Here is a 12,838-nt window from a genome sequence, read left to right on the forward strand (position 1 = left end):
TCATACACATTCTTCCCCTCAACCCCTCTCCTGCCCCAGCCAATAATAATCTATTTTCTGTCTCTCTTGATTTGCCTATTTTAGACATTAAACAATGGTAAACCCCTTTACAAAGATTTTAACATCTAACTGAACCCCAAACTTGGCTGTCTTTTCTAAAATTATTCATTTATTATTCAGCATCTCTTAATTTGGGTGAGCTAGGTGATATATTGCCATTACAGTTTGAAGAATATTTTGTTTCCTCAAGGCCTAAAAGGATATTACCATAAATTTCCATATTATAGGCTTCCTTTAAGCACCGTATAATCCTACTTCATCTAAAACTCAGCTCTGACAAAAAGGCGGAAATAAAGTGGAATATTCATGATAAAGAGCATGAAGATAACATCGGAGATACTGCAGAGGGAGATTTACAGACTATAGGATCGATCAACTATTGCTCTTTAAGGTAACAGCATACCTAGAGTGGGACAATAGGAGAAATCCACCCAGGGGCAGGCAATAAGTGGGTGTATTATCTCTAAAGACTCCAAATACAGCATTAAAACTGACTGAAAATTATCACCACCAAACATGGGCAATTCTAAATAATATCAGGGATAAAATATTCCTTCCCCTAAAGTATTTTGTTGGCTGACACTCCCAAGTTTTAAACTACTGCTGTGGTTACTGTTGAGTTTTAACATTATGTAAGTGTCAAGTCTGTACATTTTTATTACATATCTTGTAATAAGCAATCTACTCTAAATGGAAGTTCATTAGGAAACCCTCTAGTTATGTGACCAGTACCCTAAACATACAAATTTTTTACACCTGTTCTTTCAGAGCGTCACTACAAGGAGATTCAGGATAGCCTGAACTCTCCTCAGACTCAGTTTGCGTCTGTAACTCTGTGGTTCCCCCACCCCGCATAGATTAGACAGACACAGACACACACGTATATACACGTATGTGTGTGTGTGTGTCTGTATATAGGGGTGTGTATGTGTATACGTCCTTGTGTTTAAAACAGTACATTGAAAAAAAAATTCTACTTTCCTTAAGTATTTTTTTCATGATATTTTAAATGAACCTTGAACAAAGGTATAGTGGAACACAAAGCCTTCTTGAAGATCCATGAGCAAAAATTAAGGAGAATGCCATTATTATGCAACAAAATGTAAGGAATGGACATTTACTCATAATTTTAAGGATGTTTACGAAGTGTAATATAGAAAATTACACTGAAGTTTTGGGTGAAAACATTTTAGTGAAATTTTTTTGACTGAGAAAACATTTGAAATTCACTAGTATCAATGCTGAAATAAACATGGATAGTATTGTAATATCTATAATTTATTGTGAAGTTGTCTTTTTTTCCCTTAAATTTCTGCCAAAAGTAACCTTCTGTTTAAGACTTCCCAACTAGCGTATGTCTGTTGTTTCATATACATTTTGTAATTAAAATTAATATAAAATGTTCTCCAATCAAGGGTGAAGGTAAGGTTGATAAATCTGGCTGTAACTGTCAACTGAACACAAATACAAAAAGATCAACTTTGACAGTTATTGACAAGTATGCAGAAGTTAAAGCTTGAAAAGAAAGATTATTATTCATTATTCTGATAGCTCAGCATGTAGAGTTTTTCTTTTTCCAAAAAAGTATAAATGCAATTAAAAATATTTTAATCAACTACTTTTTTGTTGGAATAGTTACTGTTAACTAGCATGAAGTTCAAATTTATTCCCAGGCCAATTTCATGATTATTTATGAAAACAACTTTGTTGTAGAAGAGGGGTGCATTAAAAGAAAAAAATTAAAGAAAGAAAAATTTCCGGATGTCAAATATGCCAGGCCCACTACTGTTCCATGTCTCTTCTAACTGGGATTATTGACTCACATGGATTTACACCAAAAAAAAATCACCAATTTTCCGAACAAATTTTAACTTTCAAGAAATATGTGCATGTCCCTCTTCTTTTCACTGAGCCCTGCTGTCTTGTCTTTTCTCCCCAACTCCCCCAAGTCAAAACCTTGGCTTCTAATTCTAACTCCACTCCAGAGTTACATGGATTTCTTGCTCAGTTCACCACTAATCCCTATAAATGCTTCACTGGAATATCAAGGATTCTATACTCTTATCTACGTCTTCAACAAGCACCAATAAAGAGCTCTAACTATAAAGCAATGAAATGAATTAAATACTATGCAAATACTCAACAGTGTGAAGGTGACCCGAGTATAATATTGTTTGTGAACTCTTGTAGTTCTCAAAAACCAATTATGTCAGTACACTGTTAATTACACTTAGTATTAACACAGAAATGGAGACATGTCTCTTCTAGTCTAAGCTTTCAACTGATCTTTTTAAGGCCTAATCCTAATGCCAATTTAAACTATTACCTTTTTGTGGTTCCACAAGAACAGAATAGTAATCAACCAATATTACCAAAATTTAAACTAACAGATAAACTGTTTATTCTATATGCCCGATAACATAGTGTAGCTTGTTTTTAGCTAATCATTAAAGTTGTATGTTGCTCTGGAGTACGCTTAAGAAAAAAAAGAAAAGATTTAACATATTATCTCAACAAACATTATAAATAATACTAAAGGTTTATTATTTATGTAACAACTCTTTTCCCATCATGTCACCAAGGTATGTTTAATATGAGATTTGAATGTGTGCAGCTACGTATAGAAAACTACCTGAATGCTGAAGTAAAGCATATTATTCACCTGTGTTCCATGCAGAGAACAAAGTACAGTTTGTATTTAGTAAATTAAAAAAACAGAAAATCCCCACAAAAACAGAGACACACAAAAAACAACTACCATTCTGTCAACTTCCTATTAGGCAGCTTTATCACCTGAATTCAGTTTCACAAGATTCATAAGCCAACTTTTCCATTATTCCAATTTTTCTCTAAATCAGCTCCTTATCATGTGTCCATGTAAATTTTTCTCAAACAAAATACTAAAAAAATGATAAGACGAGGGAAGGTATATTTTCAACAAGATCACCAGTGAGAAATGCTGCTATAGAAAGCTCTAGAGCCAGCTTTAATCCACCATAAAGCCAGCACCTCAGTACTGTAGTTTTCAAAAAGCAATCGGAGGATCCCTGGGTGTGTCTGAATTTCTTTTGGTGGTCTGTGAGGCAAAAAACAGTTCTCATATTAATACTAAGACATTTCTTGCCCCTTTTATTCATCACAAGTATACAGCAGTTTACCAGAGGCCACCTAATATGTGTAATTGCAAGAGAATGAATGAAGAGAATCCAGGTTTTATTAAACCAAAATTTAAATGAGAGCTGCAAAAATATAAGCCAATGTCACTCTTCTTTTTTTGTTTGTTTGTTTTGGAAATGTTATTTTTCATTAAAAATGTTATTTGTGTTAACTTGTAATGGGCTTGTTATTTTTCATGAATGCATTTGTCAGTTTAAATTTCTAATACAGTAAATATCAATAGATATAACCCACAGGTACAAAAAAAATCTCAGTGGTCCATAACTTTTAAGAGCTTCTAGGTGTCAAAATCCAAAAAGTTTGAGAACAGCTATCCTAAGAGAGACTCTTACAGGTTTAAGTGAGTTCACTGCAGTGTTTGTCAGCAGAAAATGACGAACAACTTCAACCCAGTTCAACTGGGGAACCAGATAAATAAAACATGGTTTATTCAAATGATAGCATACTACACAGCAGTTAGAACTAAATATAAATATATTATTGTTTGAAAAAAAATTGTAGAATATGTATACCACTCATGCATATCAAAACACAGATTATGTATTGTTTATGGACCACAGAAATTTATACTGAATTCATTATTTGATTGCCTCTATGGGAGGAAAGGACTTTATATTTTATTTTTAAACTTAAAACACTTAAAATGGTAACTGTCCATTCCTATTATAGCCCTCTGCACTTTTTTGTACTTAAATTAAACATCTTAAAATCATGGAGGCTGCAAAAAAAACCTGTGTGTTGGTGGGGATACACTGCAGTTAGACAAGACTGATTAAAAGCTATAAATGTAATCAATGGATTTTAAAAATCCAATCTTAAAATCTTTATTCATTTAACAAACCTATGAAATACCAAACTCCACTTTCAGGGGTGTATGATCACAGCAGAACACAATTAAGAATTGGTCATAACGGATCACTGACTTTTTTCCCCATCCATCTTTCCAGCTTTTACATTACTTAACAGTGCCTGGCCATAGAAGTCCTCTGTTAAATGGGTGCCTTTAACTTCATCTTTAAATCTTCCTTTCTGTATCAGCGATATTGACATCTCTTACATATGCTTCTGATCTATCCTCTTCCTCTTATCTACTATTTTGCTCTAAATTAACCAACCCCTTTCATTGTTTTAAACAATTATTTACTGTATTTATTTTCCTTTCCCCAACAAGTACAAGGTTCTAATCCCATCTAATAGGGAACAGAGTTTGAAACCACTTACTAACCCTAAGACCATGTATATGCTACAGACATAAGAAAGGCCTACCACCAGTGCCCAGTAAACACTGTTTATTTCCCTTCTCTTCTTCATCTTCAAAACTTTTCCTTTGAATCCCTCACAATCAAACTGCCAAAAAGACTCCATTTGCCACCTCTTATTTCCTTCTCTTCCCCACCACCATTTAATCATAAACATTAGATCCATAATACTTAAAAAAACTTAGTGGCCTTTTTTTTTTAAAGTCTGAACCTATGACCACTCCCTTAGTATTATACAACGTATTATCTTCAGGCAGCAATTAAGATGGGGAGATCTGCATTCAAATTCAGCCCTGCCATTAGCTAACAGTATGACCTTAGGCAAATCATTATTTAACTTCTTTGAAAATCAGGTTGCTTATCTATAAATGGATGTTTATGCAAGGCTGTGGGAATATTAAATCAGATATGTATATACAAAATGCCCGATATGCCATAAGATGCTTATTAAATATTAATTCCTTTTCTCTCCCCATGTCAATTTTCTCTATAGAGCACATCTGAGAGTAACCCCCAGATGTCTCCCTCTACCTACTGGTTGTTTCCAGATTTGAGTCCTACATGCCCAAATGCTTGTCCCAAATTTCCCCATTAGTGTTCCATTCAAACTCAACCTGTTCAAAAATCAAACGTTATCTTCCCCTCTACTAAATATGCTTTTGATGACTGCTTGACTTGTGTTTATGGCATCATCACTCTCATCACTCTCCCAGCACTTGGAATGTGGGGGCAAAAGATGATTTTAAGCCATCAGGTGCCAGGATTTCTCTGACCCGTATCCTTCCCCTTCTCTCCATTCCCACTACAGACATGTCAAATTCTACTTGATTCTCCTACATCAGTCCCCAACTGCCAATCTTCCCCAAATCTCTGTCTTACACAATATATACTACAAATCAAGAGGTGTTTCGATTATATCACCCCACTATTTAAAACCTTCAGTTTATCCACAGCCTAAAAATGGAATTCAAACACATTAGATGGACACAAAACTCATCCGCCCCAAACTACTTAACCATCCCTCCTTTCCACTAGCCTCAAGTCAAACTAATGTCCACTTATTTCTCAGCACTATTGCCCTTTAATCACCCTTTCCTACACCTTCTGAAATCCTAAAACGGATACGTACTCTTCCCAATTCGTCACTGATCCCCCATGACCATCCCACAGTACTTTAAAAGGGCACCAAAGGACAATGTTCTATCACATATTAAAATTATTTGCCTGTATCTTGTGTCTTGTATTAGATCACGCTAATCTAGGGGAGAGATCCTCAGTAGAACCACAGTATTCAGGATACAGCTTTTAGCTAAGCAGGCTCCCATAAGTTTTAAAATTAAAAAAATTTGGGAGATTTGCAGTTATAGGGAACTGATCAATAACATTTCATGAATGGGGAGAAATAACTGAGAAGCACTACAAATGAAGTAGGAACAAAATGATAGATTTTAAAGTCAGACTAACTCCTCCAGATGAAAGTTTCCTCAGAAGAAAATTGGAATTGGGAACATACACCTAACATAATGCAATTTACAGTTCATAAAGGCTATGAATGGAAATGAAAATTATTTGAGGAAGAAAATGAGCAACGATAAGAAAATTCTCATTTAGTTCATTTTAAAAGGTTAAAATAACATTTCCCCTTTTCAAAGCATCAATATCATACTTAATTTTGGTTTTTCAAAGTAATAAAACTACTGATCACACTTTCCCAGAACATAAAATACTTGGCTTAATGTGCTTAATGTCAACTTCCCAGAGATGCCTTCTGATCTTACACTCCTGATCTTAGGAATACAGTAAAAACTCTCCTCTTCCTTCATTAAAAATATTCAGTAAGTTTTTATCTTGATAAGGAAATGTACTAATAACCTTTTAAAAATTGTACTATTTGAATAAATTCTCATTCATTCAACAAGTATTTGCACCTGCTATGAGGGGGGTGGAGGAGGGAAAGGAGAACTCCCTGCCCTCCTGGAGCCAACATTCCGATGAGTTTTGCCTGCAGGAAACAAAAGTCAACTTGTAATCCTGAACTCTTTGGAGCATCATCACCAATTCTCTTGTTATCAAAAATTAAGAACTATTATTTCGTTATTTTGAAAATCATCACTACTGAACTTCGCAAGACACTGTCCAGCAAAAGTGCAACTACTGCAGTTCAGACATTTTATGTACCCATTGGTTGAAGACAAACCATTGCTAGGATAATTTGCAAGGCAATAAACAGTCATAACTGCAGCGTTACTGGAGGGTCCCACACTATGGCACTACAAATCGAAAGGTGAGTTATCGCACCATAATTCTCTTGCAAGTGAAACTACAAAATCTCACTGTAAGATGCATAAAGTTTTTAACGCCATGTCAAGATATCTAGAACTACACCATCTGATTTCTTCAATGGTGGGTTTATTTCTACTATAAGGAAAAGGAAGATAATCCAACTCAACACGTGACAACAATTTTCATTCTGTAACTGCATTTGAAATCATCGAAGGTCAAGTCCCCTTTCCCCAAATCGATTCTGATAAATAAGATGTGCGGACTCGACCCTCCCAAAACAGCACCTGGGACGACTTGAGATAAAACTGGAGAGTTTTAAGGCGGCAGGCAGCTTTGTACCCTGTTTTGGGAGGTTTTCACATGTAAATGTTCCCGTAGAAGGGAGCCGAGGATTAACCACCGAGGGAGGGGTGCGAGGGTGGGGAACGGGAGGCCAGAACCAGCTTTCTATCAGACTAAGGTGGAGCAAATACTCCCTTCCCATTCGACTTTTTAGGTTGGGGCCACAGAGCCCATTAAGAGGGTTGTGTTCACGACTCGAACTGATAAGGAGGCAACCCCTCTCCGTTTATTAACCCCATTTCCACAGACTGTGAATCCCGTAGGAGGGGACTGAACACCCGCTCCAACTCCTCCCCGACCCGGGATCAGAGTCCAGCAGCGGCCTGAGCAACAGGAGAGCCCAGGCTGTCGCTCCGCTGGCCCGACGACGGGCTGATGCTCCCGCTCCCCCGCCCCCAAGCCCCCAAGCCCGCCCGCGCTTCTTTCTTAGCCTCTTGCGGGCTCCCGGCACCGCGAAGCCAATAACGGGGCTGGGAGCAGAAAGCGAGAGCGCCCGAACCCGAAAGGGGGCGAAGTTAAGACGCACCGGCGCCGACGCGGGCTCGGGGGGCCGGAAGGGGCTGAGGGGGGGCAGCCCGAGGTCGCCGCCCGGGGTGGGCGACGGGGGAGGGGTGTGGGGGTCGGTTCCCGTGGCCGCCGCGACCTCTCCGGAGCCACAGGCCGCTCCTCGCAGGCCCTGCCGCCCCGGAACCCGAGCAGGAAGTGTCTCCACCCCAACCAAAGCTTTAAACCTCCGGGGGCGGGAGAAACGGCGCCCGGCTCCCGCGGCAAGCCCGGCACCCCCTTGCCCCGAGCACCCCTCACCTCCTGGTTGAAGGCGTTGACGGCGTCCATGTTCGCGCTGCGGCGGCGGCTGCTCCAGGCCTGCCGGTCACATAGACCTCACGCCGCGGCGGAGGGGGGCCGGAGAACCAGCCAGGCCTGAGGGGCAGGGGGAGGCGACGAGCAACGGAGCCAGAGGCCGGGCAGGAAGAGGCTCTGGCCGAGGCGGCGGGCGGGCGGCCGAGACAGGCGGAGGGGTGGTGGGCCCCCCTCTCAGTCCCGTTCGGAGGGTGAGGAAAAGGAGGCGGCGGCGGCACTGGGCTCCAACATGTCCGTTTGGTGGTGGAGGCTGCGCTCTGTATCTCTCTGACACGGCCCCCCGCGCCCTAACGCACCGGCCACACTGGCCCGACCGGCGAGCGGGCGGGCCTCTCGCTCCCTCACGCCAGCGGGATGGCGGCAGCGGCCCGAGTCCACGCCGCGCGGGGCACCCTGGGACGGCTCGGGCCTCCCAGCGCTTCCTGTGCCCGGCTCCCGCTCCTCCCCGGCCCGCCTCGCCCGCGCTGGCCCCGCCTCCGCCCGGCCTCGCTCCTCCTCACCCCGCGCGCCGAGCGCTGGGCAGCTGGCTGGTGACGCCGGGAAGCTGGGCGCTTTCCCGCCCGCGGCGGCTGCGGGCCCTGGATGCTGCCAGGCACCGATGCTGGCCCCGGGAGGGGCGCCGGAGAGCGCGGGATCCCATAGCCGGGAGGCTGGCACAGAGAGGGCCCATGCACACGCGTGTCCCTACTCCCCCGGTGCGTTTTTGTGTGCCATTCTGTCCAAGCAGGCCCTGCGCCCGGCGGGGGCAGGCGGGGATGGAGTCTCTCGCTTCCCGCTGCCTGGAACAAAGGGCGCAGGATTTAACCTCAACGTGCTGAGCGTGCATTTACCGGCTCCCGTGCGGCCTCTGCGGGTGCAGCCCTGTGATTGCTCTAATTGTGTGGGTTAATTCGGCGCTAGCTGAAGCACGGAGCAGGACGTGCCGATACTGGATATCAACGCAGGCCTAAAGGAACCCCTGCTTCAGCCTTGTTCCGCGGGGAGGAGTCGATTGCCCAAATCCTGTTTTTTCGGTTGTTTTGTTTTTGTATTCGGTGGAAACACTGCCCTGATTCACTTCCCTTGAGTACCAACCATCTGCTGGGCACTACTATGCTGGGTTCTGGGGATGTGGAAATAAATGATAGTTTTTCTGCCTGCAGACAACTCCATTTACTGGGGAGGACAGGAAAATGAGCAGAAAATAATTATAGCATGATTCGTGTTAGGGCGGAGATCCTGGGGAACAAAGAAGAAACTATTCATGCGACTAAAAATCCAGGAAGGCTGCTCCGAGGAAGTGGCACCCGAGCTACATCTGGAAGGAGAAGCAGCAATTGGAGCAAACCCTCCACCCTGACTGAACTTGAGGAGTACTTTGGCATCACATCCCCCTCTGAAGGAGCACCAGCTGGAGCTTTAGGGAGGGAGGTGAACTGAGAGGGAGTGCCTTGAGACCAGGAATCTCTGTGCCCTTCCAGAGAGTTTGGATTTTCTCCCCAAGGCAGTGGGGAGACACTGAAAGATTAAAAGGGGAAAATGGTATCCTCCAATGTGATATTTCAGAAGAAAGGTGTAGAGTATCAAGAGCAGAGTCAGGGTAAGAATGGCCCTAGTCCCAGGGGATGCTGAGGGCATAAGGCAAAGGAGTGGAGAAGGAATCAGACATTTAAGAGGAATGGAGAGGTTGGGACAGAATGACTGTGAGGTTAGGGAAAAGGGAGGTGTTGAGGATTCTCAAATGGGTGGTAGGTTCGTAAGTCAATTTAGGGATTATATGGGGAGGCAAGAATGGATTGAGAGAAGGTAGAATAATGGCAAATACTTGTAGATTGTTTACTATGTGCCAGAGTCTATCCAACATTCTATTCTGCATTACATAATTTCTATAACAAGATTCTATATGAAGTAGTTACTAGTAATGCCACTTTCACAGTTGAGGAAGTGAGGCTCAATTCAATTAACTAATATGCCCAAAGCCAAATGATTTTCTTCTGGGGCCTCTGGAGTTTGAGTTGCCCCTGGAGCAAATAAGTGAAGATGTCTAGGAGGCAGTTGGGTAAACAAGTGGAGTCAGGAGAGATGGCTGAGAGGAGGTAGAGATCTGGGAGTCACTGTGCAGCTTGTGGGAGGAGCTGAAATAGGGAAACAAGGCTGGGAACACACATGTGTAAGGAGAAACAAGTTGGAATAAGAAGAGGCCTGAAAAGCCTAGAAGAAGAAGTCAGACCCGTCAGGTGTTGAAGATAGAATTTAGCAAGATAAGGATTGGAAAGTACCTGATAACCTCTAGGATCTCTACAGGAAAGTTGGCAGGAGGGGCAAGGGCTGAAGCCAAACTGATGTGCACTGAAGAGAGAAAGTAGCAGGAGATATTTTACAAAAATCTGGCTGTGAGGGCACCAGGAAAGAGCTGCAGGATGAAGGGAGAGTCTGCTTGTTTCTTTTAAGATGAGAGAAACATACTTTTAATTATCTGTTGGAGGAACAAGCAAAATACATCCCAAATATTCTTTTCAAACCCACCAATCATCTTCATATCACCACTTTTTTCTCTCTCAGCGGAACCACAATTAGTTCTTTTAAACCCATTTTGCTTCAAAGAGTTGTCATCCCTAAAACCACCAACATTGCATTAGAAAATGCAGTTCTTAGTCGATATATTGACTTTTCAGGATATCCATTGTCTACCAAATACTGTCCAAGATCCCACACCATGTTTGCAGCCTACATCCGGGGGGCAAACAAGGTTTGTCATTTCCTGGACATGTCTGGGAAATAACACAGCTCAACCTTTGTTTTCATGTAAAATCCCTCCCTGCTCTTCCCTGATGTAGGCAGGCCCTTAGCATTTAGCTGATGTTGAGACATCTCCTTTCAATCATTCATCACTCACCAAGCACCTACTTTGTGCCAGGCACTGTGCTGAAAAGCTTCCCCACTCTCCTCCCAGCCAGACTCAACATCTCGCACAATATGCTTTCATGACCTTATGAGCAAAACTGACACTTTTCATCTTGTGCTGCTTTTATTTGGGGGGAGGGGAAAGCTGCACCACTTACACATACTGTACCTCCACTCTGCTTCTACCCCTTAGGAACAGTGGCAGAATGTAAATATGGGTCACAAAGCAAATGGGAGTCCCCCTCCCCCAATTCATAGAAACACTCTTCTTCCTCCTGTGTCAGGGCAATGTTTTCAGCTAAGGAAGGCTGAACTCTGGTTGGACTGGGAAAGAGGCTTGGAGAAAGTGGTGAGTTCACCTTTGGATGTGTTGTGTTTGGGATTCAAAGCATTGTAGCAGTTGGGCCCTGTAATGGCTGTTGAATTGAGGGCCTGAAGGAGAACATTTTCTATGTATCAACCTACTGAGATTTGCATGCATAAGGAACAAGATGTGGCTTCCAAGCTTCTTGTGTTTGAGGTAGATACCTTAGATTTAGGAGATTCTTTTCTGGATAGGGTTGTTCGGTTTTTATGTTGGCAGTGTTTGGATGGTCTTTTAAACAAGTTGTTTGGGGAATATATGTTACCAGCTAGATTTTCGGTGCCTTGCTAGCATTTTCTTCCATTTTTCTGTTCTGAAGATGGCAACGCCTCTAACTGCTCTGGGACGTGTGACAGCCATTTGGACAGCTACCTCTTGGCTTCTCTGTTTCTCCAGGCAGACAAGTCAGATCTTCCAATAGGAAATTTTGGGCAAATGACAAAAAGTCATGAGGGCTGTCCTTTGTGGGCAGACATTGAAGTAGTAGGAATGAAGCCTGTTGAAAAGATGGCCAGCAAGACATTTTATCCATTTGCAAACTTGCCTTCTCTCAAAGAGCACAGATTTAAACTGATTCATGTGTTCATAATGTGAGTGTGAAAATAGTTCTGAAAAGGTATTGTGAACAAACTTGTGTTTTTAAAGAGTAGATGAAATCAGTATTCAGAGGAAAGAAAAGATAGCATTCAGGAAGTAGTATTCTGGTTAATTCTGTACACTTTGCATGTCTACTCATTCTCTTGAAAGGAATGCTGGTTACAGTCCACAGGTATACAGAACACAGAGAAAGCATCTCACTCCTGAAGAGCCCAGGAAAACATTTATAGATAAGAAGATAAGAATGCAAGAGAAAATATGTTCTTTCTAATGCTTTATCCCATTTGCTTTCTGGAGCAAATATAAACTAATTGTACTGTCCAAGACTTACCTTTCTCCTTGGTTTGCTTGCCTTCTTTGAACAGCCTCCTCCTCTTCCTGAGATTTCACCTGACACCTCTGTGTTCCCTCTCCCTCCCCACTTAGGAACCTGAAATCTCTCCTGATTTATATCTGCATTTCCAACTGCCCACTGGAAAATTCCACATAGAAGTCCCCCTCTGTTCCCAAGGACCCACTTGATTCCTTTTTGTGTTGACCTCTATCTTCATGCCCTTTATGCTGTTGGTGCCAAAATAGTGGAACAGACGTTGAGGAGAAAGGAAGAAGGAAGAGCTGGAAGAAAGAGCTCAGTGGCAGTGTGGGCAATGGGATTTTAGGGAATTTTCATTTTCTTCTTAAATTTTCAGCACTTTGGAGACTCCCTGTACTACTTTTGTAAGCAGAAAGAGTAAGCTCCTTAGAAAAAGAAATCATACAGATAGGTGCAGCAAACCTGAAACATTTTGGATTGATAATCTTAGCTGTGGTAGCATGTGAGCATGTGAGTAATGCATTAGGGCTCTCCAGAGAAATAAATATATAAATATATGTGTGTGTATATATTTAGTGTGCTCCTTATATATTTTTATATATACATAGAATCTGCCATGTGCAAACTGTAGAATCAAGAAAGCTGGTAGTCAGTTTTAGGCCAAAAGCCTGAAAACCAGGGAAGCTGATAGTGTAAATC

General features: G+C 42.2%; 2 protein-coding genes across 3 annotated transcripts in view; one reads left to right on the forward strand and one right to left on the reverse strand.

Annotated features, from left to right (window-relative positions):
* SCAF4 (SR-related CTD associated factor 4) overlaps positions 1-8,340 on the reverse strand; it is a 57,312-nt gene extending 48,972 nt beyond the window's left edge. Inside the window, exon 1 of one of the 2 annotated variants that reach the window (XM_036880295.2) lies at positions 7,926-8,340. In XM_036880295.2, the coding sequence (XP_036736190.2) occupies positions 7,926-7,955 (30 nt within the window). In that variant the 5' untranslated portion in view covers positions 7,956-8,340. The remainder of the gene's footprint in view (positions 1-7,925) is intronic. The other variant, XM_036880294.2, reaches the window with a different exon arrangement.
* On the forward strand, positions 7,954-11,183 carry LOC130679568 (atherin-like). The gene is made up of 3 exons (XM_057488708.1): positions 7,954-7,991; positions 8,161-8,677; positions 9,125-11,183. The coding sequence occupies exons 1-3, from the start codon at positions 7,954-7,956 to the stop codon at positions 9,167-9,169; spliced, it is 600 nt and encodes a 199-aa protein (XP_057344691.1). The 3' UTR covers positions 9,170-11,183.
* Positions 11,184-12,838: the final 1,655 nt, after the last annotated feature.

Source organism: Manis pentadactyla, chromosome 1, assembly GCF_030020395.1.
Source record: "Manis pentadactyla isolate mManPen7 chromosome 1, mManPen7.hap1, whole genome shotgun sequence".
In the NCBI taxonomy this organism is placed as follows: domain Eukaryota; kingdom Metazoa; phylum Chordata; class Mammalia; order Pholidota; family Manidae; genus Manis; species Manis pentadactyla.

Excerpts from the sequence above, each read along its gene's own strand:
- LOC130679568 (XM_057488708.1), top strand. The coding sequence starts at position 7,954 with ATGTTCGCGCTGCGGCGGCGGCTGCTCCAGGCCTGCCG. Across the intron at positions 7,992-8,160 it reads CGGCTGCTCCAGGCCTGCCG|TCCCGTTCGGAGGGTGAGGA; the intron begins GTCACATAGACC and ends CCCCCCTCTCAG. Across the intron at positions 8,678-9,124 it reads CGCGTGTCCCTACTCCCCCG|ACAACTCCATTTACTGGGGA; the intron begins GTGCGTTTTTGT and ends TTCTGCCTGCAG.